This window comes from Zalophus californianus, chromosome 4, assembly GCF_009762305.2.
Source record: "Zalophus californianus isolate mZalCal1 chromosome 4, mZalCal1.pri.v2, whole genome shotgun sequence".
Lineage (NCBI taxonomy): Eukaryota > Metazoa > Chordata > Mammalia > Carnivora > Otariidae > Zalophus > Zalophus californianus.
In genome coordinates this window covers 129,596,391-129,614,884 of record NC_045598.1, presented here as the reverse complement: position 1 = coordinate 129,614,884, position 18,494 = coordinate 129,596,391, and the positions used below count along the sequence as shown (strand labels likewise).

The 18,494-nt window shown below is 40.0% G+C and overlaps 1 protein-coding gene across 7 annotated transcripts in view; it reads left to right on the top strand.

Annotated features, from left to right (window-relative positions):
• The window catches only part of NCOA2 (nuclear receptor coactivator 2), a 285,796-nt gene that overhangs the window by 161,265 nt on the left and 106,037 nt on the right, over positions 1-18,494 (top strand). For 5 of the 7 annotated variants that reach the window (XM_027596559.2, XM_027596602.2, XM_027596551.2 and 2 more), the window contains exon 3: positions 18,271-18,375. In XM_027596559.2, the coding sequence (XP_027452360.1) occupies positions 18,290-18,375 (86 nt within the window). In that variant the 5' untranslated portion in view covers positions 18,271-18,289. Of the gene's footprint in view, positions 1-16,812; positions 16,887-18,001; positions 18,038-18,270; positions 18,376-18,494 lie in introns of those variants that run through there. The other 2 variants (XM_027596587.2, XM_027596593.2) reach the window with 2 other exon arrangements.

Below are 18,494 nucleotides of genomic sequence, written 5' to 3'. Positions count from 1 at the left end.
TATAGGGTATATGCCACGTATTCTCTTCCTAAGATTAACATGTATCTCTCTATCTGAATTCTAAATTCCATGGCCCGCAAGTGTTTTGGGTAACGGACCACAGACCTGTAGTCTTTGGGCAGGTCTGGTTGTGGAGGAGAGATTGGATAGTTGCTAGAGAAGGATTCACACTCAGGAAGCATTTTTTTTTTTTTTTTTTTTAAGGATGGAAATGACCTGCGTGTGCTTATAGGTTAAAGCAGAGAGAAGGAGGTTGAGATTTTGGCAGAAAGACGCTTGGTAGCAAAGTCTCAGAGAAGGTGGGGAGAGAAATAGGAAACGGGGTTAGAATGTTGGTGTTTACAAGAGGAGGAATCACGCATCCTCTGAGCCACCAGGAGTGATGATGAAGATCGCAGTGGATATCTTTGTAAGAAGGAGGAAAGGAAGTTGAGTGAAGTCCAATTGAACAGCTATTTGCTGGAGTGGTAAAAGCTGGAAATAATTGTTGGGGTAAATAGAAGGAGCTGACTTGAGAACAAATAAAAGGTTGGCAGGCGACTATGGGTCCAAGTCAAGTTTAGAAAGCCTTAAAATATCTGTAGGGCTATTCTGCCCCTTAGCTGTATGATTTTCTCTGTCAATGCTCAGCTTCCCACTTCCAGGAGCAGAGAAATCTTGCGATTAAGTTTTGAGGAGTGAATCTTGGGAAAGGAAATGTGTGAAAGGGAACTGAGGGTGCCCGGGGGCTGGCGATAGATCTAGCTAGGTAGGGAGGGAAATGGGGTGAGTGGAAGGCACAAGGGATTAGGGTTCCTTATACACTGAAGACTAGTAATTGAGGAGGAAGACAGTAAGAAAGCTACTGTGCTGGGAGATGGTGGGGAAAGGTGGCATTCAAGTCGAAACAATCCTGGATGATAACAAGGCTCAGGGTATGATCGTAGGTGGAGGCAGTGACTGAAGTGAAATGGAGGTGAACTTGGTTGGAGCTGAGACAGATGAGGCCCTGTGAGGATAGGTATTAGCTCATCCATGCAGACTTTGAAATCACTCAGGCTGATGACCGACTGGGGCTGAAGAGGAAGAACTAATTACATGTCAAGCTTTTCAGTAAATGTGGAGGATTAAATGGCATGTTGGTAAATCTCAGACTTGAATGCAGATAGAGGGTGTTTTATGACATGGGTTTCAAAGAAGCAGATTTTTATGCAAGGTCACCCTTGTAGTAGAGTCATGGCCTCGTAGCTGCTCTGAGGAGTGTGGAGAGTATGACTCCGCCTCCTATCTCTAGTATGTGTATAATGAGGGAATGAGCTGCTTCTGGAATGGACTGCAGAGGAGGCCTGTCAGGAAAGCCCAAATAGCTCCATACTCTGTAATTGGGTTGAGGGTGTAGGGGAATTTGTTACTATAGAATAAGGACTTCACAAGGCACAGGGAGAGATGTAGGATGGAGTAGAATTATTAAAGGTTGTATTAGGGAAGAAGCACAGGATAGATTAAGACTAATGGGTGGTGGGGCGCCTGGGTGGCTCAGTCATTAAGCATCTGCCTTCGGCTCAGGTCATGATCCCAGGGTCCTGGGATCGAGCCCCGCATCGGGCTCCCTGCTCAGCAGGAGGCCTGCTTCTCCCTCTCCCACTCCCCCTGCTTGTGTTCCTCCTCTCGCTGTCTGATAAATAAAATCTTTAAAAAAAAAAGAAAAAAAAAAGAATAATGGGTGGTGACCAAATGTGAGAGTAGTTTCATCTTTGCTCATATTCAAATACCAAATACACTAGAATAGAAAGATTGTGAGGGTTTTTCCTTTTTATAATTGTTTTTATTTTATTTGTTTATGTATTTGTTTTTGTAGGTATTCACATTATTTTAATACAAAGATATGTAGTAAATGTCATCATGCTGGTTTGGACTTTTTATTCTGGACTGCTAATACTAAGATTTTCATAAATGTCATCTTGTTACCACACATGACAGCTGTGTTTTGTGTCATCTGCCTATCTGATGAGTACATACTTTTTTTTTTTTTTTGAGTCACTGATTAAAAAAAAATAAACCAGACTAGACTGGAAAACTTCTCTTTGTTTATAATAATCAGTTAATGCCAAGACTGTTATTCCACAGCCTGGACTAATTCTTCATTGTCATCCAGCCCTGTAGTTCTAAGTTCTGCTCTCCTTTCCAGGTAGTGCCGGGTGGACTTTGGCTGATCACCTAGGGCCTTTCTGCAAGGGATTCTGATGTCGTTGGTCTGAGGTGGGGCCAGGAAATCCATATTTTTAAAAGCTCCTTGGGTGATTCATTAGCAGCCAAACTTGGGAACCACCAGTGGAACCCACATTCTGCTTTTATCTCAACAGTGGCATTATGTCAAATGCCCTCACGGACTTGGACATACTGTCTCTGTGCCATCTTCTTGACTCAGCATTCTTTTATCAAAGTAGAAATGAAGTTCTTGTAAACCTTTTAAAGGCATTCAATTCTTAGTAATCAGTTTAAATTATAAAGTAATGTCATGCCATAATCTTCAAATTGGAGTGTGTTAAAAAATCATAATACCTGGGCGCCTGGGTGGCTCAGATGGTTAAGCGTCTGCCTTCGGCTCAGGTCATGATCCCAGGGTCCTGGGATCGAGTCCCGCATCGGGCTCCCTGCTCCTTGGGAGCCTGCTTCTCCCTCTGCTTCTCTCTCTCTCTCTCCCTCTCTCTCTCTGTCTCTCATGAATAAATAAATAAAATCTTTAAAAAAAAAAAAAAAAAAAAAATCATAATACCTATTGTGAATTTTGCTGAAATGGAAACTCACATACTCTATTGAGGTGATTGTAAGTTAATAACAGCTTTTTGGAAAACAACGTGATAATATGCATAAATAGACTTAAATGTAGTCACACCCTTAGCAATTACATTTCTGAGACTGTTGTATTGAGATCATCGATTATTTTTTAAATTTTTTTAAGATTTTATTTATTTGAGAGAGAGAACACGAGTGGAGGGGAGGGGCAGAGGGAGAGAGAGAAGCTGGCTCCCCACTGAGCAGGGAGCCCAATGTGAGGCTGGATCCCAGGACCCTGGGTCATGACCTGAGCCGAAGGCAGACACTTAACTGGCTGAGCCACCCAGGTGCCCCAGAAACTACTGATTATTGTTAATAATCAGAAATACGGATCAGTATTTATATAAAAGATATTTATTACAGTGTTATTTATAATAGTAGAAAATGGAAACAATCTTAATAATTAACTGTAGAAAATGATTAAATATGTTATGGTGGGCACCTGGGTGGCTTAGTCAGTTGAGCATCTGCCTTTGGCTTAGGTCATGATCCCAGGGTTCTGGGATTGAGCCCCACGTCGTCGTACACGTCGTTCTCGGGCTCCCTGATCAGTGGGGAGCCTGCTTCTCCCTCTCCCTCTGCCGCTCCCCCTGCTTGTGCTCTCTCGCTCTCTGTCAAATAAATAAATAAAATCTTTAAAAATAAATATATTATGGTATCTTCATATGATGAAATAGCATAGAGCCACTTAAATGTCTATGAAGACATTTAGTATTACAGAAAAATTTTAGTGTCTAACATTAAGAAAATGGAAAAGCATGTATAATGTGTATACATATAGTTTGTGCTTAATTGTATATGTACATACAATGCATTTTAAAATACTGAGCAGAAATGTTTTTAAGTTAATGGTGAATACATGCAATACATGCAAATACATGCAATTTTCTTCGTTAGCATTTTGTATTTTCTAAATTTTCTATACTAAGCACGTATCATTTTTATTAAGCAAAACGAATGAAACTTTTTTAAAAATAAAATTCTTTAGTTTTTTCCCTTTTTTTAAGATTATTTATTTATTTGACAGAGAGAGAGAGTACAAGCAGGGGGAGCGGAAGGCAGAGGGAAAAGCAAGACCCTGGGATCCCAGGTCCCAGGAAATGGGATCATGACCCGAGCTGAAAGCAGACGCTTAACCGACTGAGCCACCCAGGCGCCCTAAAATTCTTACTTTAATCTCTTTAGCAAAGTTCATTTGGGATGAATTATTAGAGAAGTCATTCTTACTCATAATAATCACCAGTGTGTTTTCTAAATATTTGCAAACCACCCCTATATCTGGTCTACAAATTGATCGGGTTATCAGCATCAGGCTTAAAAGCTTGTGGGGCTTGTTGTTGTTTTCTGTTTGTTTTGAATAACAGCATTACTGAGATTCCCCGCACATAACATAAAGCTCACCCTTCATAGTGTACAGTTCAGTGGTTTTTAGTTGATTCACAAATTGCACAGCCACCACCATCTAGATTCAGAACATTTTCATTAACCTGAAAAGAAACCCTGTACTAATTAGGAGTCACCCCCCATTTCCCTTTCCCCCTAACCCCTGGCAACCACTAATCTGCCTTCTGTTTCTGTGGATTTACTAATTCTGGAGAGTTCATATAAATGCAGTCATACACTATGTGGCCTGCTGCAATATCCTATTAGCTAGTCTTTAGCCCCTCCCCCCTCCCCTGCCAGAAATGTCATTTATGCCACCACCATGCTAATCTTTCTAGCATCACTGTGACTTTACCACCTCTGGCTCAGAACTTTTCGTTGTGCCCATAGTTTATGAAATCAGCAGGAACTACTACTCATTCTGGCATTTGAGGTTTTCTGTATTCTGACTCTACAAAGTAGCAGACACTTACTAAATATCTGATGAATAAATGAATCCAGTGAATAAGATGTACTCTGCCTTATCTGTCCTTCTCCTTCTCCCTCACGGAAGAAGATAATTAGTATGAGTTAGTCGTAAGTTGGATTTCAGGTCACTGATGGGGCAAGAAAACCTCTCTGTGAAGTTTAGGGCAGTGGTGAACTTCAGCAGGCATCAGATCGCACGCGGGACTTGGGAGAGGGGGGGCCACCCCCAGAGGTCCTCATTCACTACGGCTGGGCTGGAGCCAGAGTGTGCGTTTGTGACACTTCCTAGGCGGCACTTTCAGACCACCTTTCCAGGGCCTGACAGCAGGCTCGGAGGGAGAGAGGGTAGGTGAGGACGGAAAGATCGGGGCTCCCCAGTTGTTGAATGGTATGTGTCACCAGCAACTCTGGCCCAGCCTCGCTCTTCAATAACTGCAGCACGTCGGCGGGCACTCTGCTCGTATCTCCTACACCCTCACTCCCCACCCCAGCTTCACTTTGAAAAATTGTGCCCACCCTTCAAAACCCAGCTCAGGCATTCATAAAACCTTCGCCACGGCTCCCTACAACAAGAAGCAGTTTTCTCCTTAGTAGCACTTTGTATTTTTCATATATACTGGATTCTGTTAATTCCATTCTTGTTTCTTCCTCCTAAATCTTTGATTTCTTGAGATTAAGTTCAGTTTCTTACTCAGTAATTGTACTGCTGTGTCCGTAGAACACAGTAGTTTGCTCTTAGCAGCTTATTCAGTAATTATCAGTACAGTTGAACATCAGAAGGAAAGAAATGCAAATAGATTTTTAAATTAAAACCCTATAATTTAGGTTATATTTTTAATACCAAAAAGAGACCTACCTGTATTAATTAGAAACTTAATCTTATATGAAACGTAATCGTCCAGGCCCAAATGTGTTTTACCCTAAGTAATAGTCATTGCTCTAGGTTTTGAAACATTGGCTTAAAACAAAACACCAAACTAAAGAAATCATATGCCTGTGTTATGAAGACACACGTGGTATGTCGTGATAACTGAGAGCCAGCTTAATTTTCTCCATGTCGTCTAGCCCAATTGGAACCAGGGTTTGAGTTTCAGAATGAATTCTTACCCTCTTGGTTTTGGATCAGACAAAAGGAATAGAATATAGTTAGCTGTCTCTGAGGTGTCAAGCAATTATCTTAATTTCTTTTAAGTGTCATTTCAAGCTTGTGACTTGCCTGTTAGGGTTAAATAAGGTGCAGCAGTCTTACAGATCTTTATCCATAGGTGTAGGTTTTACAAAACAATTAACTCTTTACTCTCAGTGGAAAGCACGTTTTAGGACTAATGAAAGAAAAAGGTAGAGAACAACACATTCTGCAATGGGAGTTTGTATTAATATTTTCAATGCCTATTCTAGGCTACCCTTATTTTATTTAGTCGATTAAATTATTATTATTTGTACCACACTTTAAGATAATTTGGGTCTAAATTCTATAAACTACCCAGTGGGTAATTAGAAGCTACCATTCTTGAGTCCAATTATATTTTTAGTTCTACAAAACACCATATCTCTCCATCTGAAGTTATTAAAGGGAGAAAACCTTCCATTTACAGTTCTCCAGGACAAGTCTCTGTCTTCTGCAAAAGTCCTCAAAACCTGAGGGCTCCCTGGCCTCTGATCCTAAGGTCAGAGAATTGGGCTCTATTGTATATAGTCACAATAATAACAATAGGATTGTACCTCTGAAAGCTGTTTGTGTGTCCCAAGTTGGAAACTTAAACTGAAACATAAATCTCCCGTAAACTACTAGAGTATGGTCAGATTCAACAATTACTGATATCCAACATTTGAGAGAGGAAAAAAATAGTGCTTGGCTCATATTTTTAAGTGACAACTTTATTTTAAAAAATGTTTTTAGAATAATGATTCTTATAAATAACTTTCTACATTCTAGTGATTCTCAGTAAATCATTCTGTGGGTTTGTGTTATTTGCAGGTAAAAATGCTTAATTTGGTTTGTTTTTGTAAGACCAAATTGGATTGGGGGTGTGGGGCTGTCGATCCAGAGCTGCCCGTTTCTATTTTTAATGGCAACCACTGCCTCACAGCAAATACTGTTCAGAGTTATTGTAATGATGTGACCAAAAGAAAGTTTATAGGAATTGGTATGGTGAGAAAATGATTCAGAGGACCTCCCACCAAACCAACTTTTTCCTCCTTGCTCGTTTTCCACTTCTCTGGAAGAGTGGTAGAGAACATAAATGATACTTCAGAAAGACTTCTCACACAGGTTTTACCCTAGTAAGGAGACATAATTTAAACTGCCAAAGGGCCTGTCGCCCTGTGCTAGTTTTTCCTCTAAGCACAGGCATTGAATTTGTTTCCTATACTTTATCCCTGGGATGTGCTTAAAAATGTTGCCCCTTACTTTGTTTTCCTGTTTGATTGGAGATAAAGAACTCCCAAGAAAGTCTGGAATTAAAATGAGTGAGAATGAGAGAAGGCAGGAAAGAATGAGTATCCCAAGTTTCACCTGTGGTACCCAGAAACCGCTGTGGGAGGTAGTACGGTGAGCTGGCTAGGAGAGTGCCCTGGACCCTCTCCAGAGGGACGCAACTAATGATGCAAGAGAAAGAAGTGTCGTTTTCATTTTATGCACCTTGGGCTGGGGAACAAGTAGAAGGGAACCTTTCATTTTTTCCTGCTGGAATCTAGGAAGCCTTCATAAAGAGGATGGTTTTTCAGCTTGGCTTGAGGGATATGATTTTCCTGGGGAAGAAGAGCAATTTTAGTAACCTTTGCTGGAAGGCTCTTATGATGTGGGTATTTTCCTTGCTTTAAGAGAGAAAATATGAGAAAGTTCCTGAGGTTAAGGAGAATAAGTGATGAGTCCAGAATGACCAAGAGCTTCCATCTTTCTTATATAGAAGTAAATTTGGAGAAGTATAAGTTGGTTGTAAGATCGTTTTAGTAGTCTAGAAACTGTTGTGGGATATCTCTTGTTTTATCAAAGGAAATTATACTTTAGATTTCTTTTAAATGAAGTTCAATTTATTTCATTCATTTGGGGCAGTCTTTGTGTTTCTTACTTGTACTATAAGGTAGGCTTACCTCATTTTATGCAATATTCTTCCCCAAAGTATGCATGTAAAGAACTTGTGCATTTATAATTTGCATTCCAGAGACCTGATTATTTAAAAAATCTCTTTCTGGCTTGCTTGTTGTTTTGTTTTGTTTGGTTTTTCCCAGTAGTAGAACCAGGGTACTCTCTTTCCTCCCCTTCCCTTCTCCCTCCCTTCCTCCCCTTCCCCCCCTTTCCTTTTCCCTCCCTTCCCCCCTTTCCTTCTTCCCTTTTTTCCCTCTTCCCTTCTTCCTTTTTTTTTTTTGTAAACTCATAAAAGTCTGATGTGTTAATGAAAGGAAATTTGGAGAATAGAAAAATTATGCCCATAGTGCCCATCAAAACAATTTAACTGCTAATATTATGATGAATTTTCTTCCAATTTTTTTCTATAATCTTCTCTATCTGTTTTCACCATCAGCTTAAATTATTTCATAAACATTTACATGCTATCAAATTCAACCTATAATAAATATCTCACATTTATTAAAGCCCTAGGTGCCAGTCACTGTTATACGCTCTTTACATCTCTTGCTCTCAACAAACTTAAGAAGATAGGTATTATTTCTTGAAGAAGTGAAACTTAGGTTCAAAGAGATTAATTAACATAATGACATAACTAATATGTGATATTCCTGGGGTTCCAAACCAGAGTGGACAGCAGAGAATGTGCTCTAAGCCACTATACATTGTACAGCTTTTCATGGTTGCATAATAAATTCTGTTATGACTCTTAGAGGTCTATCAGAAAGGTCTCTGCTCAGATGTCACTCTATCAAAAGAGAACTTTCCCGACCACCCATTTAAAAAGCTACACTGTGCTCTACCCTAACCGCACCTTATTTTTCTCTAAAGTGCTAATCACTATCTGATAAAGTAAAATGTTTGTTTTATTCTTTCTTCCTTCTCCACTTTCTTATTAGAACGTAAGAGTCATAGATAAAAGACTTGGTCTGCTTTGTTCATTGTGGTATCCCCCAATATGTAGAACCATGGCATGGCGCTGTTCAGTAATATTTGTTGAATGACCTCGCCTTTACGTTACCTTTGCATGCATTCTGATTTTCTTAATCAGCCTCCATTGGGACCGTCGCGCTACAATAATCACATGCACTGTGCTCCCCTCTGTACGTCAAAGAACTGCCCCTGCTCTGCCCCGAGTGTCTGCGGCACCCCACCCCTCTGTACCCTGCAGTGATGCTGCGTGGCTACCGAGCACCGGCTTCTTATCTAGCCTGGGTTATGCCACCGGTTGTTGTAATTACATCATTTAATGAAATACTATGTAACTAATTAAGTATGGGCTTAAAAAGACACATATGCTTCTATAAAAACCAGGATGAATGCTTTAAAAAACTCAAATGGACAAAAATTCCTGGCAAATAAGTATATGCGACACATCTAGGAAAATACAGGAAATAGGAAAATAGGAAAAATAGGAAAAACAATAAAAATACACCTTGTAAGCACTTATAAGAAATCAGATTGTCTACAATTTCTAACTTTGTTTTAGACATTGAATAGACAATGCCTTAATAATATCAATACGAAACTCCAGTGGAGACTGATACTCAAATGTATAGTTTTATGTTTAAAGTTAAAACAAAATGATTAAAGGTAGTAAGTGTCATTTTTGTAATTGCTCTTGCTACCTGACTTTTAAAATTAGCCAATTACTACGTCTGTTCTATAGGAAAAGGCGGCTTTTACTGTTTGGAATGGAATTCCACGTTCTTAGTGTGCCAGAGAAAATTTCTAGCTGGTTTTGTTATTTCAGTAACTTCATAATAAATTCAGTAGTAACAATACTACTTCATTTCCCCTCAGGGAATAATTGCTTTGTGGGCTGAGGCATGATTTCCTCTCTGCACCAGAATGTGAGCTTCAGGCGGACAGGGACTCACGGCTCTGTTTCCAGTGTCTGCAATGGTACTTGGTGCTGTAATTAGGTACTGAGTAGATAGATGGATGATTCTAAAGTATGTATGTTTCTTGTAGAAAGAAATGTTTTGCATTTTGCAATAATAACCATTAGATTTTTAGCAAAAAGAAAAGTACTTTCAAATTATGTATTCACTGATCAAATTAAAATATACTGCTTTCTATAATGTATATTAATTTGTTTCTCTCTTTAGTGAAAGTATTGAAATACAGTGCTCACATTGCGGTGCTCACATTGGAGTGGTTAAGAAATGAGGTGTTTGGATTCACTTATAAGCTCTAAAACTTCCTAACTGTGGCCTTGGTCAAGTTGCTTTATTCTGTATCTCCATTTCCTCATCTGTAAAATGGGGCTAAACGTACATTGTTACAAGCACTGAAGGGGTTCATATGCGTGAAGTACATAGCGCCTGCCAAGCTAGTAGGTATTCAGTGAATGATAGTTATTACAGTTATACCTGAGTTTGACTCCTGACCTGTCCTTTATTATCTGTGTGACTTGGGCAAATTACTCATGGAAACAGGTCAGAGAGGTTTGATGATCTGCAAAGGTGAGAGAGAGAGTGTGTATATAAACATGAAAATGGGGATTTTTAAGCAAGAAAACGTGTACCAAGTGCTCAACTCATAGTAAGTACTTCCTAAATGCTAGTATTACACACACAAACCCCAACATACTATACTATGAGAGAGGACTTTCATTTATTTATTTAAAAACGTTTTACAACTGGAATAATAAAAGTGTTTCTTTATAGAGAAACAGATGGTCTTGCCCTTGCCATTTCCGTAAGTTTTTCTCATAAATTAGGACTTTGTTTTCTTATCTCAAAAAGAAGTTTAAAGTCGATTTCAGAATAAAGACAGATAAATGAATTTTAATCTGCACAAGTTATGAAACTCCGACACAAGCCCTACATTGTAGTTGTTGGTTTGATGATAGCTTTCCAGAATACTAAGCCTCCAGGGAAAGCTGGTGTTACCGAGTGTTGACTAGGGGCTAAGTAACACCGTGCTTGAAGGGGAGGGCCGTGCTTACATTGTGCAAGGGACGCAGCTTCTTCCCCGTGTCTTCGCGAGTCTGAGGCCTGAAACGTCGCCCTGCTATTCTGGCCATATTAGCGCCAGCTGACGTTGCTGGGGATAGAAGCAGCCCAGCGACCGGCTATATTAAGGAACTTAGCCTATGAGAATTCAGAAAGTAGGAACCATCTTCTGCCACTGATGTCAGACTAGACACTTTTCCCTCTCTTGGTAATGATAGTTTAGAACGGCTCTCTGCTGCTGACATATTCTGCAGTGGATTTTGCTCAGATCAGACTTGAAGAGAGGAGTTTTCCTTCTCTAGGAGCTCTGTGGATGATGGAAATGTTACAGCAAAATATTTGTGTACCCGGTGAACGCGAACTTCCCCATTTCTTTGATTCTTGCAGCATGTGTTACAGAGCTGCTGCTGCCCATTTGCAGCCTAATGTGTTTATTACAGTCTTCCCAATGGCATCTTGAAGTGTCTTTCAGCTAAAAAATTCATGAGTATTATTGGCTTTCAGTCAGAAAATGGAATATGTCTTCTAGTTACTGTCTAATATACCACTTTAAGGCCATTGTACAAAAGTAAATCTAAGCATATTGAAAAGGAAGGAATTTTTTAGCTTAAACATTTGTTTATACGCTGTACTACTTTTGCGGGGAGTAAGAAACAGCAGGAGGCAAGGTAGGTGCCGAAGCCATTTGACTTGGGGAATAGCAGGGCAGATACACAGGCTGTGTTATTTTCCTTGGTCCTGTCTCCAGCTGGAAACTGGTAGTATTTTGTTATTGAAAAATCATGTCCTAATAATAGTACTTTGTGTTTGGTTTACTGCAGTTAATAAAAAAAAAAGTCAGGCATACAGTAAGTTGCTCAGAACTAGTGAAGTTAAACTGAGACTTTGTTTCCAAATAAGATGCCTTTTATTCTGTATTTGTAGGAAGTGAGTTTCCTAAAACTTCACAATAATCGAACTGGTGTCACTGTATGAATTAATGTGCAGTTTTACGAGTTCGAATCTGTAGATACATATTGCATAATGTGAGGTAAATTAATATTGTATGAAAAGCAAGAAGCAGTATAGCGTTTTGTAAAGATGAAGTTAAAAGTGTTCTTATGATCTAGTTCAAAAGGGTTGTAACACTTTGAGAAAAATAATATACCCTCTGACTAGCTACAGTTTATTTTTGAAATACTGTATAGCATCTTCTGTCACTGTTCAATGCACTAATTGTTTTGCCAGTGGAAAGAAAAAGTCTAATTTTTCTGTGTGCTCTCATCCCTGCATTTAGTAAATCTACACAGTTCGACTTATATTTGCACGTGTAATGCTCCTTTGTTTGCTTATTTATATGAGGCAACAGTATATCCTTGCATAATCTGTATATTTACTGCAGAGAATATTTATTTGATTCTTGCCAAGAGTTGGGGTCTTGCCAAAACAATGTTTGCTTTGGGTGATTTTGTCCACTTGACATTTTGCAAAGAGGTATTTCCCCTCCTCCGTCAATTCTGTGTTTTTATCTCTGTATCAGCTTACTGACTTCCAAGGTCTGGCCATTCTCTGCTTTCTCCCTTTCTCAGGCATCTACATCCAAAAGCACATTTGGCATATTTGAGCATTAGATACTGTTTTTTCTTTGACTTATCAGAGACTGGCCCAGAAATTGTTCTTTCTAAAGTAAAGGGTCCCCTCCCGGAACACAGTAAACTTTAAGGGAAAAAAATGTTTCGAGTTTAGAATGAGCAAATGTTTTCACTTGTGATAAAGAAATAGTGAATACATCTTTCACTGCTGAAGTGAGCTTCTGAAAAGATTATCCTTTCGTAATTCAATAGAATAGAAGCAGAAAAGCGTTTCAGTGAAGTTTTATATACAGCGGCAGTATTGCTTGAGTATTTCTTAAAAAGTCTTACAAAGTGTATGAAGAATCAGACTACAGAATACACAGCAATGTCATGTATCTCTTGTAAAAAGAGTTCAGAAAGAACCTGGAAGGCCATGGAAGCTGTAGGAGCCTTTCTGGTCTCATATCAAGAGCTAGATGATTTATCGGGCATCACCTCCTCTTGTAGGCGTTGATAAGAGCAGTTGTTTCAGCAGCTCTTTGTATGTCATATCATTATAAATTTCATCTCAAAGTAAGGAATTTCAGAGGGTCTAACTTTTAAAAACTATTTCTTGGAACTAGCAATAGAGAGATCTGATGTTGATCACTTACTATGTTTGGATTTCAGCAACAGTGTTATCCTTATTTATTCTTTAACTGAATTTGTTCCACATATAATAAATCTGACAGTTTTACAGGCCTTATTTGGAAGATGGCCAGTACTGATAAAAGATAAAGTGCACATTATCGTTTGCATGAAGTCTGGATGATTAACTAGCTTTAATGGTATGAGGCTGTATTGTGAGCAACAGCTTTGTTACCTGGTAAGTTATGTTGGTGAATTTCATGAACAAAGAGTGCAGTTTTTAATTGTGTTGAGGCTTTAACATTGCATTTTGCTTTCTGTCGTTATGCTAAGGATATAACTGACATTCACCCCTCCCAGAATATCATTACTTTAAAAAAAAAAAGCAGGCCTTGATTCTGATGGCTGCAACACTATACTGTCTAGTTTATAGAAGTTGGTATCAGAGGATGTAAGGGAGGAGGTACTGTCACAGTTAAGAGCGGGATTATTGTTTGTTGTAGATAACAAGAACGAACAAATTGAAACTCCTTTTCTAGACTTGTCCTTTCACAACCCCCCACATCTGGTAGAAACTGGCTTGTTCTCAATGACTGTAATTACCATCAAATACGACCCAAGAGTTTGCTTGTGTCATTTTTCAGTTTTTGTGATTTACATTGAACAGTTTCAGAACTGAGAGTGAAATGCTCGAGAATTTTAATTTCATGTGAATGTTGAAAACGTGCGGAAACTTTAAGAAACTATTAATTTAGGCCCGCTTACAAAATAAAATAAGATTTCTAAACCTTAAGTGCTGCCCTTCACTATTTTTTCCGTCTCTTACCCTTTTACTGGGAATTGATTTTTAACTTTGATCTATAAAAAATGCATTAAAACTCATCAATCCAGGGATGCCTGGGTGGCTCAGTCGGTTGAGTGTCTGCCTTTAGCTCAGGTCATGATCCCGGGGTCCTGGGATCGAGTCCCTCATTGGGCTCCTTGCTCAGCAGGGAGCCTGTTCTCCCTCTGCCTGCTGTTCCCCCTGCTTGTGCTAGCTTGCTGTCTCTCCCCCACCCCCAACAAATAAATAATAAACAAACAAATAAATAAAATCTTAAAAAAATAAAACTCATCTATACATAGTTTATTTTAGATGATTTTTCTGTGACTTAAGTGCACACTAGTAGTTATAAATCTGTGTATTGAATCTGTCGTTCTTTCTATCTCTTTCTTTTATCTGTGTCATTGGGGGGGTGGGATTCACTGACCTAGCTCCAGCACACGTTCCAGTGTGAAATACTGATGCTTGCTGCCAGCCAAGCCTCACCTAAGGCATGAAGAGTATCAGTCAGAGTCCTCTAGATAGAGCACCACACTTCTCTTTGAGCACCTCGTTAATGAGGCTCACTGTTATTTATTTGGTTCATCCACTAAGGACCAGGGCATAAATCCACACATCTGCTCCAGGATTTCATCTACTTCTAGCCCTGTGGCAGGCAAGAAAGAGGCGCCCAGGACCGGCTGCTTGCCGCCTGTCAGCACCTCCACCACCCTCCTCCTTTCTAGGCTTCAGCCCTAAATTTGCTTGCTTGCTTGCTTCCTTCCTTCCTTCCTATCTCTTTCTTCTTCTTCTTCTTCTTTTTTTTTTTTTTTTCCATATGAAGTCTTGTTTTTTTTCCCCTGGTTGATGAGCAGTGGTTCAGAGGGAGCCATCCCCAGCCTGATGGCCATGGCTGGCAGAGTGCATCCGCCTGCCCCTAATTACTACAAACCCCCTCTTTTTTCTTTCCTTTGGTGGTTTACAGGTTGGTTGGCAGTGTATACTGGACATACATAGCCTCAGGAAAATTGCTCAGAAAAGAGAACATATGGGGTAGACACCAAAAAATAAGTAAGCATGTTCATAAAGTTAATTTTTTTTTTATTTTGAGGAAATGTGTTTAAGGTACCATCACATAATAATAAAAGAGAAAATTTAGCCCATAATAACTTACTTTAAGAGGAAATTAAGGGGCTCCTGGGTGCCTCAGTCAGTTAAGTGACTGCCTTCAGCTCGGGTCATGATCCCAGGGTCCTGGGATTGAGCCCCGCATCGGGCTCACCGCTCAGCAGGGAGTCTGCTTCCCCCCTCCCTGTGCCCCTGCTTGTGTTCTTTCTCCCGCTGTTTCTCTCTCTCTCTCTCTGTCAATTAAATAAATAAATAAATCTTAAAAAAAAAAAGAGGAAATTAAGTTACAAATAGAGTGGCTTGTGAGCCAGTGTTGAGTAGACTCAAGTAAAATATAAAGTTTGCTCAAATGGTTTTCTATCCTTAGACCAGAAATTGTTAGCTCCTTGCTTTGCTCCTTATCTCCTTCTAGCCCTTTAGTTGAAATATATCAGTTCTGTCCCTTCGTGCAACATTACAATTACTAGTATATATATTTTGGGAAATTTAAGATAGATGATGGCTGAAGCTAATGTTAAATCCCAAAACTGAGTACAGACTTTAAGTAAGATAGTCACTTATATTGTGTTTTGAAAAGCTCTCTGATCTTTCTGATAGTACTGTATTTTTTAATATATATGGTGATACTTTGTGGGGGGCAAATAGCCACTTTCATCAACAGACTTAATACATATAGCTGCTCTGTGGGGCATTTTGTTATATATTGAGTGTTATATATTGATGATAAAAATTTACTTGAAATTTTATGATTTTTAGAACACTGCTTCCACAGTGAAAATCGTGGAGGTCATTTGTTAAAAGCTTACTGAGATTGGATGGGTAGTGTTTTTCCATACATGCTCGTGAGTAAAACCATGAGAATTGTGGTGCCAAGAGAAATAGCGAAAAGGAATGTTCATAGGTATCATCCGAGAAGGGTTTTGGTGTTGAGGTTTTTGCTTCACTCGCTGTCCTTTTGTACCTCCTGCAATGCCCTGACTCCCTTTCTCACCATTAGAACGCCTAGGCCTTTCTCAAGGCCAGCTCAGTACCTCCCTGTCCCAGCCAGCAGAGTGTTCTTTCTTGGACCTTACAATACATGGGAGTGTGAGTCAGTAATAGAATACCTTTACCAAGTTTACTTGTTGCTATTTTCCCCATGTACAGATGTATCGCCCTCTTGTTTTCTTCTTGAGAGTTCTTGAGAGCAACATTCCTCCTTGTGCTTCTTGAGCGCCTAGCCGGACACATAATGAATGAATGACACTGAGATGACATTGACATTGACAATGACAATGACATTGAGATAAGGGGAGAGTCAGGCACGGAGATGCATGCAGTCCATATCTTGCACCTTCTTCCTCCTGACCTGTGCTTATGTGATTACTGGAAGAATGGCTTCTTTGATGAGGAGACCCTTGCCATAACATCTTTGTGAAAAGTAAGAGTGTATAACCCTGTGTACAAATCATCCCAGGTCTGCCATTTGCTAAGCTGCTCAACTGCCCTGCGCTGGAGATGCTAATAATTATCCCCATTTAACAGAAAAGGTAATTAAGCCATGAGAGGTAACTTCTTAAGGTCCCACAACTAACCAAGTGGTAGAGTTTGGACATGGATTACATGCATACAGCTTCTCTGCTCGATTGCCTCTCATAGTCTGTTTTGATGATTAAATCATGGCCAGCAATTGCTTGGTGCATAGTAAATGCTAAACAAATAACTAAATACAGACTATACTTATTATCAGCCCCAAACTGTGCCCACGGTACAGGACCTTGGGACTTGGCTACATTGCTCCCACAGCAGGAAACTCAGGCATTAGCTTTCAGATTGTTCCCTCCTGTGTGACCTCTTGAATATAATGTGCAATTGGTGCAGCCTCCCTCAACTGATACAGTGTTTCTTCATCCTACTTCCACGTGACTCTAAAAAAAATTCATTCCTCTGCCCTCTTGGATCAGAGTTGTGACCAGAAGAAATGCTTGTAGGGAGACTGAGCATCGCAGATTTCACGGAGGGAACGCTGGGCAGTTTGATGGGTATGTGACAATGGTAAAATGATCGGTGTTTCCTTAGCCCACCTTCTTCTTTGTCCTTTCTTCATGAACCTGTAACTCTCTGGCATTTTTCTGAAGTCCTTGACCTTCTTCTACTGTCTTGCCCTTCCATCCGATTTTTCCAATCCAGAAAGGAAGAAAAGCGCCACTATAGAAAGTAAAGGAGGGTGAAGGTGACTTTGGAAGCCTGGGAGGCAGAAGGAAGGGGGAAGTAGCAGAGAATTGAAACTCAAAGAAAGACTTTTAAATGCTGACTTAATCTTTTAGGCTGCATTTTTTTTCCTTTTGCTAAGCAGTTATTAAGCACCCTGTGCTTAAGCGACTACATCATTTCCCCAGTGTCTTTGTTAGTCTCTTTGTTTAGTTCTCATAGAATTTAAACCTCTATCACTCTGTTCTTTGCGTATTTAAATATTATTTTGATTTTACTAATGATGACCAGTGTGAACACACTGACTCTCTTACGATATATCCTTTTATTTTCTTATTGGAAGGAATCCAGCAAGCGTGAGCCAGTAATTGTCCTCCTTCGTTAGGGTCAATAATGTTCCCTGATTTTTTTTTTTTTTTAAGTATATTTTAAGACCTTCGGTGATAGCAGCTAGAATTAGCCGAGGGAGGGAGCCTCAGGAGTGGCAGGATGTGAGAAAGGAAACCACCGAGGGGAGGTGTGTTCAGGAAGGCGAGCTGCCGGGGAGAGAAGGCTGGGAGGGAGAGGGCGGAGGGCGAGGGCGGAGCATCGAGGCCGCTGCCGCAGGGGTGGAGGGAACTGGAGACTCCACAGGGAGGCGGGAACATCCTCTGTTTAGGGAGCATTGCTTCTGCAGGCCTCATGCGAGGCCAGGACCTGTGGGTCAGATGTAGCTGGGCGGATTTGGAAACATTCAGCTTAGTGGTGGGGCACTGCCTCTTCCCAGGGCTGTCTGTCATGGTTGAGCTATTGCAGCACAGACTTCACATTGGCCAACCCAAAACAGAGACTGGGAGGAGCCCCTTACAACACCTGTAGCTTCCCCATGGTGCAAGATCACTCTTGAAACTGAAGGCTGTCTGCAGAAACCCAGGGCTAGCAGATTGTAGTTCATGGTGCTGCTGAAATGCAACGTCTGCTTAAAGAGTCTGGGCCCAATGAGGTAGGCTTGTTTGCTTTTGAAATGTGAACCTTTACAAATACTTAACTTTTAAACAAGGTAAAAAAAATTGAGCCCTTTCATTAGAAGTTACACTTCCATATTAACCAAACAATGTTCATCATCAGTAACTTGTTAAATTTCTGATTGAAGTCAAAGTTCTTTTATTGGTGGTAAATTGATCAGGCACTTTATCATCAGCTTTTTTTTTTTTTTTTTTCCATTTCTTGTTTTAGTTGCTGATATGTGTTCAAGATGAGTGGGATGGGAGAAAACACCTCTGACCCATCCAGGGCAGAGACAAGGAAGCGCAAGGAATGTCCTGACCAGCTTGGACCCAGGTTAGATTCTTGCTGAGAAACAGAATCAGTACTGCCCATGAAAACCACATGCATGAAGCATTGACTTGACACCTAATTGAAATACTGTGTTTGTTTTTCCTCCTTAAGCGTTAAACCTT